The 16,558-nt window shown below is 32.3% G+C and overlaps 2 protein-coding genes across 2 annotated transcripts; one reads left to right on the top strand and one right to left on the bottom strand.

Moving 5' to 3' along the window:
- Positions 1 to 1,783: 1,783 nt before the first annotated feature.
- On the top strand, positions 1,784 to 7,750 carry LOC127091425 (arginine biosynthesis bifunctional protein ArgJ, chloroplastic). The gene is made up of 17 exons (XM_051030059.1): positions 1,784 to 2,047; positions 2,126 to 2,236; positions 2,330 to 2,453; positions 2,534 to 2,607; positions 2,942 to 2,986; positions 3,190 to 3,240; positions 3,337 to 3,405; positions 3,577 to 3,635; positions 4,193 to 4,262; positions 4,804 to 4,884; positions 4,975 to 5,061; positions 5,340 to 5,462; positions 5,947 to 6,009; positions 6,487 to 6,564; positions 6,642 to 6,787; positions 7,319 to 7,389; positions 7,525 to 7,750. The coding sequence occupies exons 1-17, from the start codon at positions 1,979 to 1,981 to the stop codon at positions 7,605 to 7,607; spliced, it is 1,404 nt and encodes a 467-aa protein (XP_050886016.1). The 5' UTR covers positions 1,784 to 1,978; the 3' UTR covers positions 7,608 to 7,750.
- Positions 7,751 to 7,976: 226 nt separating this feature from the next.
- On the bottom strand, positions 7,977 to 10,695 carry LOC127091426 (uncharacterized). The gene is made up of 3 exons (XM_051030060.1): positions 10,073 to 10,695; positions 8,868 to 9,236; positions 7,977 to 8,580 (listed from the first exon to the last, which is right to left on the bottom strand). The coding sequence occupies exons 2-3, from the start codon at positions 9,216 to 9,218 to the stop codon at positions 8,143 to 8,145; spliced, it is 789 nt and encodes a 262-aa protein (XP_050886017.1). The 5' UTR covers positions 9,219 to 9,236; positions 10,073 to 10,695; the 3' UTR covers positions 7,977 to 8,142.
- Positions 10,696 to 16,558: the final 5,863 nt, after the last annotated feature.

Here is a 16,558-nt window from a genome sequence, read left to right as displayed (position 1 = left end):
ACATCCATCATAGACCCCATCTCCTGATTATGCCTTGACTGGCCCAATGCAACTGATTAGGGTTGACCAGTGGTCAAAACCCTAATCTCAAGGAACCTGATCCAACACTTGATGATATCCAACCATGATGATGATGATGTATCACTTCAATCAAGATGAAGACCAATATCCTTGGAGAATCATAAAACCCTAATTCACAGCCCAATCCTCAGATGGCCCATGATCAGTCAATAAACCCTAGGCTTGCACTTAGACTTCTCCATCTTCTGATCAAGACTTGGGAGAATGGCTTGCACAGTGTAACCACATGATATGCAATATGCAATGCCTAATGACCTAAAATGATATGCAACATGTTAATGCTAGTCCCAAGAGAGGAGGGCAAATTTTGAGGTGTTACACTTAGGTTCCCGTTGTTTGTTATATCCCCTACTTCAATCAAATATCGAGTGATATGTTCGACGGTGGAGTCACTAGTGTCACTAGCGAACTTGGTGAAGTTTGGGACTTTCCAACCCCTTGGTTTTTCTATTTGTAGTACATATTCTGACAAAGGGGAAGTGTAATTGGGCATATGCAAACCTATGTTGAAACTATTATGGGCCATGATTCTTTCGACCTTGACTACAAGGTTATTTTGTCTTGCCAGATTTCCTTGCTGGGCTTGATGAACTATTTGGTCAGCATCCTGATTTTTATTAACCAACAAAACGGGTGGATCCTGATGCCAAATGAGGATTTACTAGCGACAACATTGTTGCGTTATCGGCAAAAGTTGACATATTTGAGTGCAAACCCACCATCATCAATGTTGGCATACCATAAGGTTCCTCTCGACTAAACATATACAATGTTAGACTTGGGACATATGATCTAAAGTCAATTGCCATAGATTGCGTAACCCCTGGTGTTGTGGGGATACTCAACGTTATTGACAGAGGAATTATTACCACATCTTTCATAATAGAAGGCGCACGCGTCGTACTTGTTATGGAGGAGCTTGCTCCAGTCGAAGGTGCAATAGTCATGCCTCCAGTCGTAGTATCGGGTGGTCGTTCTTCATTAGTATTGGTATTTCTGGGATTTTTCATTCTAACGTATCTTCTTCTAGTTTGAACGGGAACTTCCTTATTGGTTATTTTACCACTTCTCAATCTCATATACATAAGGCATTTAAAAGTTTAATGAATGGAGAACTTTGCTTAGACAAATGTCTAAATGAGTAAAAAAACAGAAATTTTGCAAAAAAAACGTCTCATTAGACGTGTCAATTTGTTTACCGTGAAATTTAGTACTGACTCACGAGGACCCAACTCCAATTGTGTACCTATTTCTATTCATTGATATTTTATATAAGAATGTGATAGGATCTTAATACTATCATATTTTAATCGTATTGTATTCTTGTCTTTTAATTTTTGATGGTATTTACTAATCTTACTTATGCAATAAGTTACATATCTTGATTATTATTGTTTTACTCGTGGTTGTGATCTTTTATCTACTATGTGTGATGGATTTTCTTGTATGCATAACATATTCATCTGAATCATGGCTTTTATCTGCATAAGATTTTAATTTGCATTTGCATTAAAACACTAAAACTTTTAATATGCATTAAAATAAGTATCATTAAAGCATTATTTTTTTCATTAGTCTTCATTAAATATTATTGAATGCTTTTGTAAAAATAACATAAAATTGAATATTATTGAATGTACTCCTATCTACATACGTTTTTATAAAAATCATTTGAATCAAATTTTAAATTTCTTTTTCAAAATCCAATCATATTATATAATATAGAGAGAGAGAGAAAATTAAATAAGCAGCATAAGTGAACTTGAAAGCTTAGAGTGACTGTCTTAAACACTTAAACAGCAACGCAACCCACGACCGAACCTCACTTCACTTTTCATCACTCTTTGATCGCCTATTTCAATTTCAAACCCTAAAACACACTTCGCATCTAACAGAAATGTATTCCTGTATTCCTCAACACATTTCTCTCCATTTCCACTTCTCAACAACTTCCCCTAATTCTATGGTATTTTTCGACTCTTTCTCGTTCTTCCATCACTGCGTTACTGTTTTCTCACAATCTTCACTTTATATTCCTTTACAGATATTTGCTTCGCGCGATTTCAGAATTCGCGCTGTATCATCTACTCAGAATCAGGCTTCTCGATACATTCCGGCTGCTCCGATTTTCCTTCCAGAAGGACCTTGGAAGCAGGTCATTCTTCTGTTACTGTATTAAGTTTCTTTCAAGTGTTTTCTCTTAAAACATTTTTGTTAGTGTCTGAATGTTTAATTTCAAGTTTTTCAGATTCCAGGCGGAGTTACTGCTGCGGAGGGGTTCAAAGCTGCGGGAATATATGGAGGATTGCGCGCTGCAGGAGAAAAGCCTGATCTCGCACTCGTCACGTGTGATGTTGATGCCATATCTGCAGGTTAGTTTTCTCATCTTGATGATTTTCACAGTTTTAATTTTGGGTTTCGCATGCATTTTATGTAACCAGATTTCTTTCAGGGTCATTCACCACTAATGTGGTCGCTGCTGCTCCGGTATTATACTGCAAAAGGATGCTAGACATTTCAAACACTGTAAGCGAGTTTCGCGTTCCTTGCTTTTTCATCAAGATAGAACTGAGAGCTTGTATTTAATGCATTACACAACATGTGGACCTTTTCAGTATCCATGTTTTTCGAGTTTCTGCTATGTTTCCTTAAATAGCACTCACATTGTATAATATTTTATACACATCTCTCGGATCCACTCTCTCTGTTTATTTAAGTGCTTTTTGTATTAGGAAATGGATGCTTGCTCTTTCGGCAACCAAGATTCCACTCCAATAGCTTAATATGTCTTACCAGTTGTGCTTTTGAATAATATATTGCTTGATTGCCTGCTGATACATCAATTTTATCAAATTTTCAGGCACGTGCTGTGTTAACTAATGCAGGTCAAGCAAATGCCGCTACGGTAGGCCACCAAAACTCTTTTTATTTCATATGCATGTGTGCGTTGAATAATAGTCGGCGTCTAGTCTACTGAACTGTAGTTTCACTTTCACTATAGATTCTTCAGTTTGGTGAATGTTTTACAACACCTTATATCATTTAACATGTTTGTGTGAGAGAAATTAAATAAATGTTTTTAGTGGTTGAATCCTTTCATGCATCCAGGGCGAAGCAGGTTACCATGATACAATAGAATGCGTTGAAAGCCTTGCAAAGGTATGCATTAATTTACTGTGTTTAACTGTTCTTCCTTACAGTGCTCCCTGTTGAAAGTGATTGTGCAATATTTACTAGAGATGTTCATAATTTCAGCTACTGGGAGTGAAGCCTGAGGAAATATTAGTTGAATCCACTGGTGTAATTGGTGAAAGAATAAAGAAGGTAATGCCGAGATTCTGTTCATTGGGTTTATATCCAATGTGCTTGTTCCTCGATGATCACATTCTGTAATATTCACAAGATTTTGGACTAGCCACTTGCAAGATGTTCAAACAAACTTAATTGTTCAATTACTGTTTTTCTAAAAATTTATATTTGCTATTTTGCTTTCAGGGGGCACTTTTAAATTCACTTCCCTTACTAGTGAATTCACTAACTTCTTCAGATGAGGGGTAATTTCTGTATTTATCAACCAACTTTCTTTTATATAAGTGATATGATATACAAACCCATTTGTTTTAGATTTTTTAAAAACCATTTTTGATATAAATAACTTAGAGATTACTATTTAAAGACTTTAAAAAAAAGCATAAACCATGGTTAGAAAAGCATTCAAAGTTGAAAACAATCCATGTTAAAATAGTTTTATATATTTGGTTGAATAATAGATACCATAAACTATGCTTTTGTCTCTTTTGTATTAAAAATGATTTTCTTCAAAAGCTAATCAAAATAGCTATTTCATTTTCAACATACAAATAACTTTTTTAACAAGATGAATTTTGAGACAAGCTTACATACAAACATAACTAAACATCAAAAATGTTTTTTAGAAATTCTTAAACAAGCAGGGCAAATTGTATTCACAGAGCTTTTTCTAAGCCTTATTTTCACCATTTTAGTTTCTTATTGATTGAAAATGTTAAGCTCCTACCAAAACTTATTTGTTCATTCTTTTCAATCTTTTGTTCATTCACTTCTTCTTTAAAGCTTATTTGTTTCCATACAGGGCAGATTCTGCAGCAGTAGCAATGACCACAACAGATCTTGTTAGCAAGAGTGTGGCAATCGAGTCTTTGGTATTGCTTGTTCCTACTTAACTTGCTCTCTTCTCATGTTCATACAACTAATTCATATTTATCTGGTTTGTGAAGAAACAGACATACACAAGAACACACCCTGTATGCATGGTTAGATTTAGTCGTGTGGATAACTAATAAAAGAAAATGTTGTCAGATAGTTTACTTGTACGGTTCGTTGTAACGAACAGTCACAGTAACACAGTGATTATGTGACCTATGGAAACACTAATCAACAACTTGATTATCTTAGAAAATTTAATCATTTATGCAATGGTCCCACTTCACTTCTAGTCGTAATCGGAGGCTTCAGTTCATTCGCTATGCATAGCTCATTGATGTTTATAAAACAAAAGGCAAGCGAGGATAGCCGAATCAATTGGCATATAAATAATCTTGATATGTGTGGTTGCTTCCAAAGTTTTGGGAATTAAATAAGCATCTTATGTCTGGTTCTTTTTCACTTTCTATATTTCTAATTTCAAGGGGTGGGAATAAAAGTGAGATTGTCTAACTCTTATTATTGTTCGGTATTGGTTAGGTTGGAAGAACTAAGGTTAGAGTTGGGGGAATGGCAAAAGGTTCTGGAATGATCCACCCAAATATGGCTACCATGCTTGGGGTATGTCTTACTTGATGCTTTCATGTTTCTAATATATGGATTTTCAAGTCCATTCCTTGAGCTAACTCTATGCAAATTCATTGAGCCTAGGTAGTAACAACTGATGCCGGGGTAACTAGTGATGTTTGGAGAAAGATGGTCCGGATTGCTGTTAATCGAAGCTTCAATCAGATAACTGTATGTGATTTTCACTCTTTTCTGGAGACTGCAAATTCTGATAGCAACATAGTGGTGCTTTACAATAATTTAAATATAATTTATTTTTTGTTTTCTGTCTGAACTAAAGTGCAAAAACATGATGTGGTAGTTTCACAATTGAAATTATAGGTATGTCAAAAGAGTATTTAGAAAACTTGTGCAAAGTGATGCCATGTTCTCTTCATCAAAAATATTTTGCTCATTATATTTTAGATAATGATTGATTCTTACATTGATTTTGCATCATCTTGCTTCAGGTAGATGGAGATACAAGTACTAATGATACTGTTATTGCTTTGGCTAGTGGGTTGTCTGGACTAAGCCGCATTTCCTCTCTAGACAGTGATGAGGCAATTCAACTTCAGGCATGCCTAGACGCGGTAAGCTTGACCTTGTATAATAATGTAAAACTAGAAAAGAAAGTACTGTGATATACTGGCGGTAGTGTATAGTCCTATTTGGATTAAATATATTCTGTAATGTGCAGGGGGTGACATGCCTAATCCCCACTGCTTTTTTTATTTAATAATAAAGTACCTCATACAATGGGATAGCAAAAACATAAAGTAATTATAATAAGCACCTCCCCTGCACCCTACTGGTGTGTGTTTATTAAGGTATGTTTTTGTGGTTAGTATGCAGAATTGGCAGCATTTTGAAACTTATAATTGAATATGATGATATCTTTTCACGCTTAACTCTTCCCTTCCTTGCAAAAAAGTAATAAAAGATGCTTGAGGTTTCCTTTTTGTTCCTCTCTATCCTTAGATCTTTTCCTGTGATTTCCTTGAGACGTGAAATTTATCATCCAGAAGGGCTCTTCTTTCAATAAATGTGAATTTTTTACTGACTTGTCCTTTCCAGGTAATGCAAGGTCTTGCCAAATCTATAGCTTGGGATGGAGAGGGAGCAACATGCCTCATTGAGGTTTGTTCTTTTATACTTGCAATAGTAATCCTCCACACTCGGCATGAATCATGACTGAAATATCTAAAAGAGAACTAGATATTGTTTTCATCTTGCACTTCTTCTATCAAATGTATCTATTCAGATTTTTGTTAATTAATCATTATAAATACTGGGTGGGTTTAATTGCATATGTTAAATCAAATTAATTTTCCATAATATATAGCTCATTTTTCTCCCTCTTTTATTTTTATTTTTTTCTCCGTCCCTCATCTTCACTGCATTTCCATTTTAACCGTTTTTGTTCTCTCATTCTCTTATGTGATAGAAAAATCATTGCAGACAAATCCCAGTGACAGTCAAATTACGTGTATTCCTCTACTATTAGGTTGCTGTCTAGCTGGGTTTTGAAGTTTTGTTAATATCGATTAGTGAAAGTGTGGGCCCAGTTTTGTTTTATATTGTATTTTATAACCAAGTTTCATCTTCCCTTTGTAGGTCATTGTGACTGGTGCAAATAGTGAGGCTGAAGCTGCAAAAATTGCTCGTTCAGTTGCATCATCTTCACTTGTAAAGGCATGATAGTTAAACTGAAGATTTTTTAATTTGTTTGAATGTGATTAAGTCCTAACTTCTAACACAATGATCATCAGGCTGCTATATATGGTAGGGACCCCAATTGGGGACGTATTGCCGCAGCAGCTGGTTACTCGGGGGTTGCTTTCAATCAAAATGTACTTAGGGTGGAACTGGGGGATATTTTACTAATGGATGGTGGGGAGCCAAAATCATTTGACAGGTAAGAGTTTTTATTGCTTTTGGTTATTTTACATGCATATGTTAAACTAGTAAATCTTCATTTTTTTTTCTCTACTATTAATTTTTCTTAGCAAATCCTTAACAAACCTAGTCACTAAGAAAATACTTATCTTAAATGCCAGTCAGTAAATATACAACTTTCGATGCCTTGGAAGGGTGTCACTTTACCATTACTAGCACCTCTCTTACTAATAATGCATTTAGGAATCTGTTTAGTTTCTTTGACTTATGGCATTTTCATTAGAAATCAAATAATCAATACAGTAAGGTGTAGAAATGAGAATAAAAAATCCGAGGGCAAGATAAATTGCATTAAGGAAAGTGATTTGACTAAACATCAACTGTTTTATCAAATTATTAGTAGTTACGTTATGCAAGTCTCATCTATCCACAGAGCTTAGATTCTACCTATGTTTGCTCCTGTATTGTATGCTTGAGAAGTACCTATAAAACTTGTAACATGCTTTTCCCTAATGTTATTGTTCGTTTATCTTTATTATAAAATTGGCAGGGGAGCGGCTAGTAGTTATATGAGAAAGGCCGGGGAGACTCACGGTACCGTCAGAATTCAGATATCTGTTGGTAAGTCTAACACAGTTCATTGGTTTTTCCCCTTTTAGACAAGAGTTTATAGGCCTAGGGTTTGAGTTTCTATTTGTCCCCCTAGAATCTTGTTTACTAGTATTTGATATAGCATCTGTGTTTTCCTACTTACAGGCAATGGACCAGGACATGGGCAAGCATGGGGCTGTGATTTAAGCTACGATTATGTCAAAATTAACGCCGAGTACACATCATAGCCAAATGAATATGACTCGTTCTGGCATAATAAATGATTGTGCACTATTTTATTTTTTCCGTTAATCAAGAAAATCTTAACTATGTAAGTTATACTGAAATAATAATTAATAAAAAGTCTGCAAGTGCATTGTTTTCTATTGAAGCACAATTTCGTATATGGTTTCTTACTGCTCTGCACATAAGCATCTATATTGCTTACACGTGCCCCAGATGGCATTCCCGGTGACCACTGAAAGCATGATACTTGCTTGCATTCGTAGCGATCAAATTTTACCCCGGACCAGAGGCACATCAAATAATAGATGCAAATATCAACCCTGCTATATAAAGATATAAATATCAAACACTCTTTACTAATAGAAATGATATACATCAAACAAGAGTTGCCACACATTTATTCAACCCAAAAAGAATATAATACCACAGGCTGCTTTGTATATATATGATAGTAGCACTAAACAGGTCTTTAACCGTGAAATTATAAGCTCTTCTCACATTACCTATGCAATCACGATATATAATACAAATTGGAACTTATGCACTCTTGATATAGGAGACAAAATCAAGGATGTTACTAAGCGCTTCTCCAACATGACAAGGCTTTTCTGTAGATGGTATTTTTGAGTTGCTAATTTCTTCGTATGAATCATGGCCAACAACATCAAGATTATTTAATTCCTTTGAAGCATCAAATCCTTTGCCACAAGATTCCGGCCAGCTATAGCGATAGTGCTGCTTCTTATCTTTGCCGCTACCCACTTTAGAGTAGCTGCCCTTCTGACCTTTCTTTACATATTTCTTTTCACTCTTCTTGATCCTAGATTTAGGCTGTTTCTTGATTCTCACAGTATGTGATGATAATGTTGGTATCGGATCATACACATCAGGGGCCCATTTAACAGATAATTTCATTTCTGATCCTCCATGTTTCTCACGGCTACCCTTCATTGCAGATACAAGTTTTGGAGATGCCTGTGGTGTAATACAGAGAAAACAAAAACAAATAAGTTAAGGATGGCAAATGCAAAGAAAAATACCTATAAATTATGCCTGATCAAAACTACATGTAACAGGCAAACTACTTCCCACCCCCTTGGAGCAATTTTCTCCATCTACTCATTAAAATCAAAACAATCTTTAACTTGCATACTAGAACTAGCTCGGATTTATTAAAATCAAAACAATCATTAACTTGCATACTAGCCCGGATTTTTTTAGGAACACAATAACAACAAAAAATTCTAGCATTTAAAACTTACTGGTTGAGATTCCGAGCACGAGTAACTTTGTTGCAGAGATTGGTTAGAGGGTGATTTTGCCAGTGGTGGTATATCAGCCTCCTCATCATCAGAAGAGCTTGAAGGCAACACTATATCAGGATAAGGAAATGTTGAATACTCCTTCAAGCTCATCAATTTCAGTGTGGTTTCTTGTTGTTCAAAACCATCAAATTCACGCCCCTCCCCATCATGACAGTCACCAATGTCAACCTTGTCAGGTACATGTTCTAACTTCTGATCATCTTGCACATGTAAGGACGTAGCAAAAGTGCTTCCAAGTTTACTTATGATGGCATCATCCACAGCATTAATGAGAGAGTGGATGTCCATCAAATGTATAGGACCACTCTGCAGCACAAGCCACAAATCATTTAAAACAAAATATCAGATGAATAATAGAAACATCAACTAAATTTCATGATAAAACATAACAAGTAACAAATAAAACAATCCACACATAGGTACGTTATGCTTCATGATTGGAAGAAAGAAAAGGTATCCTATCAGTCTTTTACATGCACCGACCTATAATGATAATCAAAGTACTGACAAAAGAAACTCTGATAAAATAGATAGAAGCACTATCTTGATGGTGATTGCTGATGGGATGAACCAACAAGACTGAAGAAATAATCATGAAATTATAATTAAATTACAAATATGTTATTGTTCCTATAGGTAACGAGTCCCTATTTAAAACCTCATAATATCTTTTCTTAAAACTCATTTACATTGTAATAAGAATATATGTAAAACATGTTTACATCGTCAATGTACAATTATTAAACTTTTTTAGCTTGCAATTCAAAACTAAACACTAGAGTATTAAAAAGTATCACAAGAATAACCAAATTATAGCAGCACAATAGTAAGTCTAAAACAAAAATTAAAAAGTCAATGCATGATTCTAATTACTATAAAACTATGAGCTTAATAACCACTATGCACTGTTTACACACAGAAAAACTACACCATCATTCTAATTGTAAATTAGATACATCTAATCTATTCATATTACTCTAGCTTACAACACCATATTTTTTAATAGAGTTGAAGTTACATAAAGAAAAAACTACAAAACATTTTTGAATTTCACGAAATTCTAACTTGACATTCATATATCACTACACGATATAGATAAATCATAATCATCATATAAAGCATAATAAAATAATATAAATCACCTTAAACAACGATTTTTGTAGATTCAATTCAAATAGCAAAACTCTCGAAACAGAAAGCTTTCACGGTCTTTGAAGTCACCTCAATGCCAAAAGCCTCTAATACGTCAACGAATTTCCTCCAAACCACAAACTATCGAAGAAACCACGAATCGAAAAGAACAAAACCAAAAGAAATATTCCGAAAAGAGATAGAAAAACTCGAGAAAACGAATTGCAGAAAAAAAACGTAGGGTTAACTAAGATTACCACGCCTATCACCTTTTGAAAGATGCTTACGACGATGAAAAGAAGATCCAGCGTGAAATAGAACCAAATGACGTAAAAAGAAGAGTCCAGCGGGTACCGAATTCATCATTTCTTGCTCGTCGAAACCCTAATTCTAACCAAAGAAGCCAGAGAACAAAAATAAAAAATCCTTTGTTCGATCGGAACCGATCGAAGATCGAAGCACATGCGAAATAGATCTGAGGTTATAGAAAGTGAAGATTTCAAATCGATGACCTAATTATGATTGAGTTAAAAGAGAATTAATCCATACGAATTTTGATTTTCTGTTCTCCGGTGCTGATAATCAGCGAGCGAAGTTGGATTAAGAGATACGCGTTGAAAAAGCGATCTGTTACGAAAGGGGAAAATTGTATTTATATAGGGAGATGGAGGGAATGGGAAACTTCGCTGTATGGGTAAGAACAAATTTGGAACGTACACGTTTCTTTCTATTTTCATGGTAAATTTCTTTGACCAGAAATAACTATAACAAAAAGAATAATTTCTATGATTTTTAAATTTAAAAACAAAAAATTCATGTCCTTCTCTGTAATTTTTTTTCCCAGAGTTAATTACTAGAAACGATTCGTTTTGTTAAGAACATGCGTTAAAAAAATTAAAAAGTATATAATTTATATTGAAAGATACAGAGTTTAAAAATCATCAAGTCATTATAAAATAGAAATTAAAAATAGTGTATTCACACTATAAAATATTTTTACATGTGAGTTACTGGAATACATATAGTTAATTAGCATGTATAATTTTTTTTAAATATTATTATAATTCAGCATAATGTACATGTATATCGCGTGTATCTCCTATTTCTCTAAAATAAATAATTAATAATATTATTTTTACATAATATTCTATACCAATATTTATGTCGAATATTATTCATCGTATTTATATCGTGAATAATATTTTTTTGAATAAAATAATATTAAAATTTTATTTTATATAAAATTAATTTTTAAAAAAAATTAATTTTATAACAAAAATATAATATTTTTTATTAATCAATTTTATTATTGTATTAACCACAAAAATATATATTATTAACCATATACTTTTCTGATATTTTATTAATCAATTTCCCTTTTTTCATTAAACAATAAAATATGGACTAAATCTTGACATTAATTTGTAATATTGATCTATTTTATTTTATTATTTATAGTTTTTTAATTTTTAAAATTCATTAATCAAACTATAAATTAATTTAAGAACTTGGTTAATATTATATGCTTTATTGATTAATGAAATTATGAAGTTGACTAATAAACTATCAGGAAAATAGGTGGTTAATAATATATTATGCACGAACAATGTGTTAGATTCATTTTGTTAGATTCAATTTTCTTATTTCATAGATTTAATAAATCATTTTTAAATCTATTCTTTTTTATATATTTGACATTTTAAATTAATATGTTTTTTAAAATAATATACTGAAATAAAATAGAAATTATCAAATTAAAATTTAATTTAATTTACAAAATATATTAATTGAAAAACTATACAACTTTTAAGAGATGCTTTTGAAATTTTAATTCAAAAATGATTTAAGTGAAGTTTAAATTTGTTTCAAAAATTCACAAATCGATCTACATATTTATGAATCTTATAAATTTAATTAAATAGCCCACCGAAAATTAATATAAATAGATAGTACATTTCTATTCCATAATGATTATACCGTTTGCAATTTTAATTACACATTTTATTTTAACAAATATCATTATGTCTCTAATTATGTCTCTAACAACTATGACTCCAGATTTTGAATAAATCTTTAAAATTTCTCTTAAAAATAATTCTTTAATTGAGTTGATTAATGAAGCTACGAGATGACTATGTATAGATAAATTCAATTCATTTAATTAATGAACTTAATTTTTCTCTCCTATTAACTCATTTAATTTATGAATCTACTTCATCGATTTAACTATTAAACTAAATTCTAAACTATTTTCAATTTGATTTGATTCATTATCGGCCTAGACAAGTGTGAACAAATTTTCAAAATAAGTTTACAAAATCACAAATAAAATATTTATATTAGAAAAAATAATATAAAAGTTAAATATACATTTTTGATAAAATAAATAATTTTAAAAAATATATATTTTTACATTTATTCTTAATTTATGCCTAAAATATCCTATATATTTATAGAAAATAGCAAAATACACCATTTCATTTTTACAAAACCATGGTTATTCTCTACGTGCAACCAATGCACCAAAACACAATATTCAAAGCCGTTATGTCTTTCCAAGATAAAGAAATCTAAAAAATTTAACTTTGTATGTTTATTGTACTAATTAAGTAATAAATTATAAGAAAAGTAATAATTAAACTCCTTTAAAAAATTATTTATTAATTACATATATGCCTACATGATTTTTATCAAACTAACTAAATTTAGTATTTACTTTCTCTAATCTCTAATTTTTTAGTATACTAAAAAAAAATTATTTGTTTAAGTATAATACATGATAATTTTTTGAGAAAGTCTTTATGCTAATGTTTATGGATATACTTGGATGACCACCTTAACCTTAAAGTTTAGGAATTTCTAGAAATTTTAAACTCTAAGAAAATAATATTTACTGTAAAAGCGGACAACTATCTTCCATATCCAATGGTGGAACTTAGGGGATGTGGGAATGTCACGGCCATCCCTCAACTTTTTTTTTTTAATTCATATATATTAAATTATTAAAACATCCTTATTTTAAATTAAAATTAATTTTTATTTTTTATTTTTCATTAAAAGTTAAATACAGATAAGGTAAAAAACTCTTACATTTCCTTTCTTTCTCATATGGGATTGCTACCGACACCGGAATCGGAACAGATTAAAGTGATCGGCATCTAACAGGTAAAATTTTTTATTCATTCTTCTTTTATAAAAAGTAACAAATTAAAGTGATTGTTTGATTTGTGTTTTTGAGATTTTTAGGGTTCTTCTTTCTTGATGTGTTAAAATAATCTATATGAGATTTATTAAGTCAATTCATAACACTGTAATTTACAAATATAGTTATACACTGTAATAAGGTTTATTTAATCATTATTGCTGCTAATTTCTAATAGTGAAAGTTACCGGTATTTGAAAATGGATTAAACTTGATTAATTAAGTTTATTAATTTTTTTCTCTTTTAATTTTTATGTTCTCTAAATTGATTTTTGGATCTGATATGATATTATAGGAAGAGTAAAGATGAATAATAGGAAAATTGATTCTTTTTTCAAAAGAAAAGCATGTGAAATTGAAAGAGAAGAGAGAGATGAAGAAATTATAATCCCGACATCCGAATCTGAAACAGTTCTTGAGAATCCAACAATTGAAGAGCATCATGGTTTTGAAAATTCTTTGGAACGCGATCCTGGAAAGCGTCCTCCGATTTGGCAATATCCACCAAATCAAGTGGATGCAATACGAAGAGCTTATCTAAAATGGGGTCCATATCAAATTCATTTAGAAAACTATCCTTTGTCCGGTAACGAGAATCATCCGAGAAGGTTTCAACATACTTGGTTTAGCATATTTCTATCATGGTTAGAATATTACCATTTGAAGATGCCGCATATTGCTTACCATGTTGTCTTTTTAGCAAAAAACTAAGTGGACGTCCCGGATCACTTGTCTTTATTTCTATGGGTTTTAGAAATTGGAAGAAAGTTAGGAATGGAAAACATTGTTCCTTTCTTAAACACATAGGGAAGGATCCTTGCTCACCACACAACAATGCAATGAAAGCTTGTCAAGACTTGTTGAATCAAGATTGTCATATTAGAAATGTTATTCAAGTGCAAAGTTCAAGTAAAAGAATGAATAATCGGTTACGACTCAAGACTTCAATTGACACTGTTCGTTGGTTAAAAGTACAAGCTTGTGCTTTTAGGGGTCACGAAGAAAGTAGCAAATCAAGAAATCAAGGTAACTTTCTTGAGTTATTGAAACTTTTAGCATCCTACAATGATGAAGTTGCAAAAGTTGTGTTGGAAAATGCTCCACAAAATTGCAAGTATACTTCACATTAAATTCAAAAAGAGCTCTTGCAAATTCTTTCTAGTAGGGTGAAAAAGAGTATTCGTGAGGAAATTGGTGAGTTCCAAATTTTGTATCGTTGTTGATGAAGCTCGTGATGAGTCAAAAAAGGAACAAATGGCTCTTGTATTAAGATTTGTTGATAAAATTGGTTTAATACAAGAGAGATTTTTTGATGTGGCACATGTTAAAGACACCACATCTTTAACTCTTAAGGAAGTAACATGTGATATACTTTCTCGACATAACCTTGATGTTTCTAACATTCGTGGCCAAGGGTATGATGGTGCTAGCAATATGAGAGGAGAATGGAATGGTTTACAAGCCCTCTTTATGAAGGATTGTCCTTATGCATACTATGTTCATTGTTTTGCTCATCGATTGCAACTTGCATTAGTTACATCATCAAGAGAAGTCAAACCTGTTCATAAATTTTTTGAGAAGCTGATCTTTGTTGTGAATGTTGTTTGTTCTTCTACAAAGCGTCATGATGAGTTACAAGCTGCCCAATTAGAAGAAATTGCTTATTTGTTAGAGATTGATGAGATTGTAACTGGTAAAGGTGCAAATCAAGTCGGTACATTGAAACGAGCTGGAGATACTCGTTGGGGATCACATTACGATTCAATTTCTAGCTTGATAAACATGTATGAAACAACTTGTTTAGTTTTTAAAAAAAAATGCAAAAGATAGAGGGAGTTATGCTACACGTGGGGATGCAGATAGTTGTTACAATTACTTGAAGGCATTTGATTTTATATTTATTTTGCACTTGATGAAAGAAATCATGGGAATAACATATATGCTTTGTCAAGCCTTACAAAAAAAATCAAGATGTAGTTAATGCTATGAACTTGGTTCGTTCAACAAAACATCTTATTCAAGGTTTGAGAGAAAATGGTTGGGATATATTGTTTACTAAAGTGGTATCTTTTTGTGAAAAGCATGGTATTGAGATTCCTGATCTTAATGATGTTCATTCAACAACAAGATTTGGACGCTCCCGTCTTGAAGAGAATCAAGTCACAATTCAACATTACTTTAAAGTTGAAATCTTTTTCACTACCATTGACAAACAATTATAAGAGTTGAATAGCAGATTCAGTGAGCAGGCAATGGATTTGTTAACTCTTTCTTGTTCTTTATCTCCTAAGGATGGATATAAAGCTTTTAGCATTGATACTATTTGTTCTTTAGTTGAAAAATATTATCCTATGGATTTTAGTGATCAAGAGAAGAATAATTTGCAATTTCAACTCCAATATTTTCTATTTGTTGCTCGTCAAGCATCAAACTTGAATAATTTATCAACTATTAAAGAACTATGTTCATGTTTGGTTGCATCTGGACAGGCTGAAACTTACTTCTTGATTGATAGACTACTTCGTCTTATCATGACTCTTCCCGTTTCTACGGCCACAACTGAGAGGTCTTTTTCAGCAATGAAAATTATTAAGACTAAGTTGAGAAACAAGATGGATGATGGGTTTCTGGAGATAGCATGACAGTATATATTGAAAGGGAGATTAGTGCAAGCATTAGTTTGGAGTCAATTATTGACGATATCAAGTCACTCAGAACGCGTAAAGCATTACTTTAAGGTAGTTTTAAGTCATGTAATTTAAATTTTTAGTAATTAATTTTGTATTTATTTTAACTTTAATGTTTTATTTAAAATACTATTTACATTTTATTTATAATCTTTATTTTACGTTAGCGGTCATCCCAAATTTTTTTATCTGGCTCCGCCACTGCCCATATTATTCGGAAGAACGTGGTTTTTCATTTTTTTACTTCCTTTCCTCTATAATTATATGTTATTAATGTCACTATAAAGAGATGAGTATTTCAATAAGAATGTAACTTGAATTAGTTTTACTGAGGACCCACGATATGTGTCACTGTATTTGTCAAAAAGTACATAGTGCTTGTTTCCCCTATAAGGACAAGGAGACTCAAAGACCTTAGTATATGTATATAACAATTTGGATAGTGAGGATTTGCTCCCAGCAGTGAGAAGTCATGTGCAGTGGTTTTCTAGGCTATTTAAGGGATAATTTCACGTGAGATGAGAAACCCTTTTGGTGGCCAACATTATTAGATTGCAGGCGGGCGGTTAGGTTGGTAGTGTGTTACGGCTACTGGAAGCGTAGTGCTT

This window comes from Lathyrus oleraceus, chromosome 6 (genome assembly GCF_024323335.1).
Source record: "Lathyrus oleraceus cultivar Zhongwan6 chromosome 6, CAAS_Psat_ZW6_1.0, whole genome shotgun sequence".
NCBI classification, from domain to species: Eukaryota; Viridiplantae; Streptophyta; class Magnoliopsida; order Fabales; family Fabaceae; genus Lathyrus; species Lathyrus oleraceus.
Note: the sequence above shows the minus strand (reverse complement) of the source record. Positions and strands in the feature narration are given on the sequence as shown.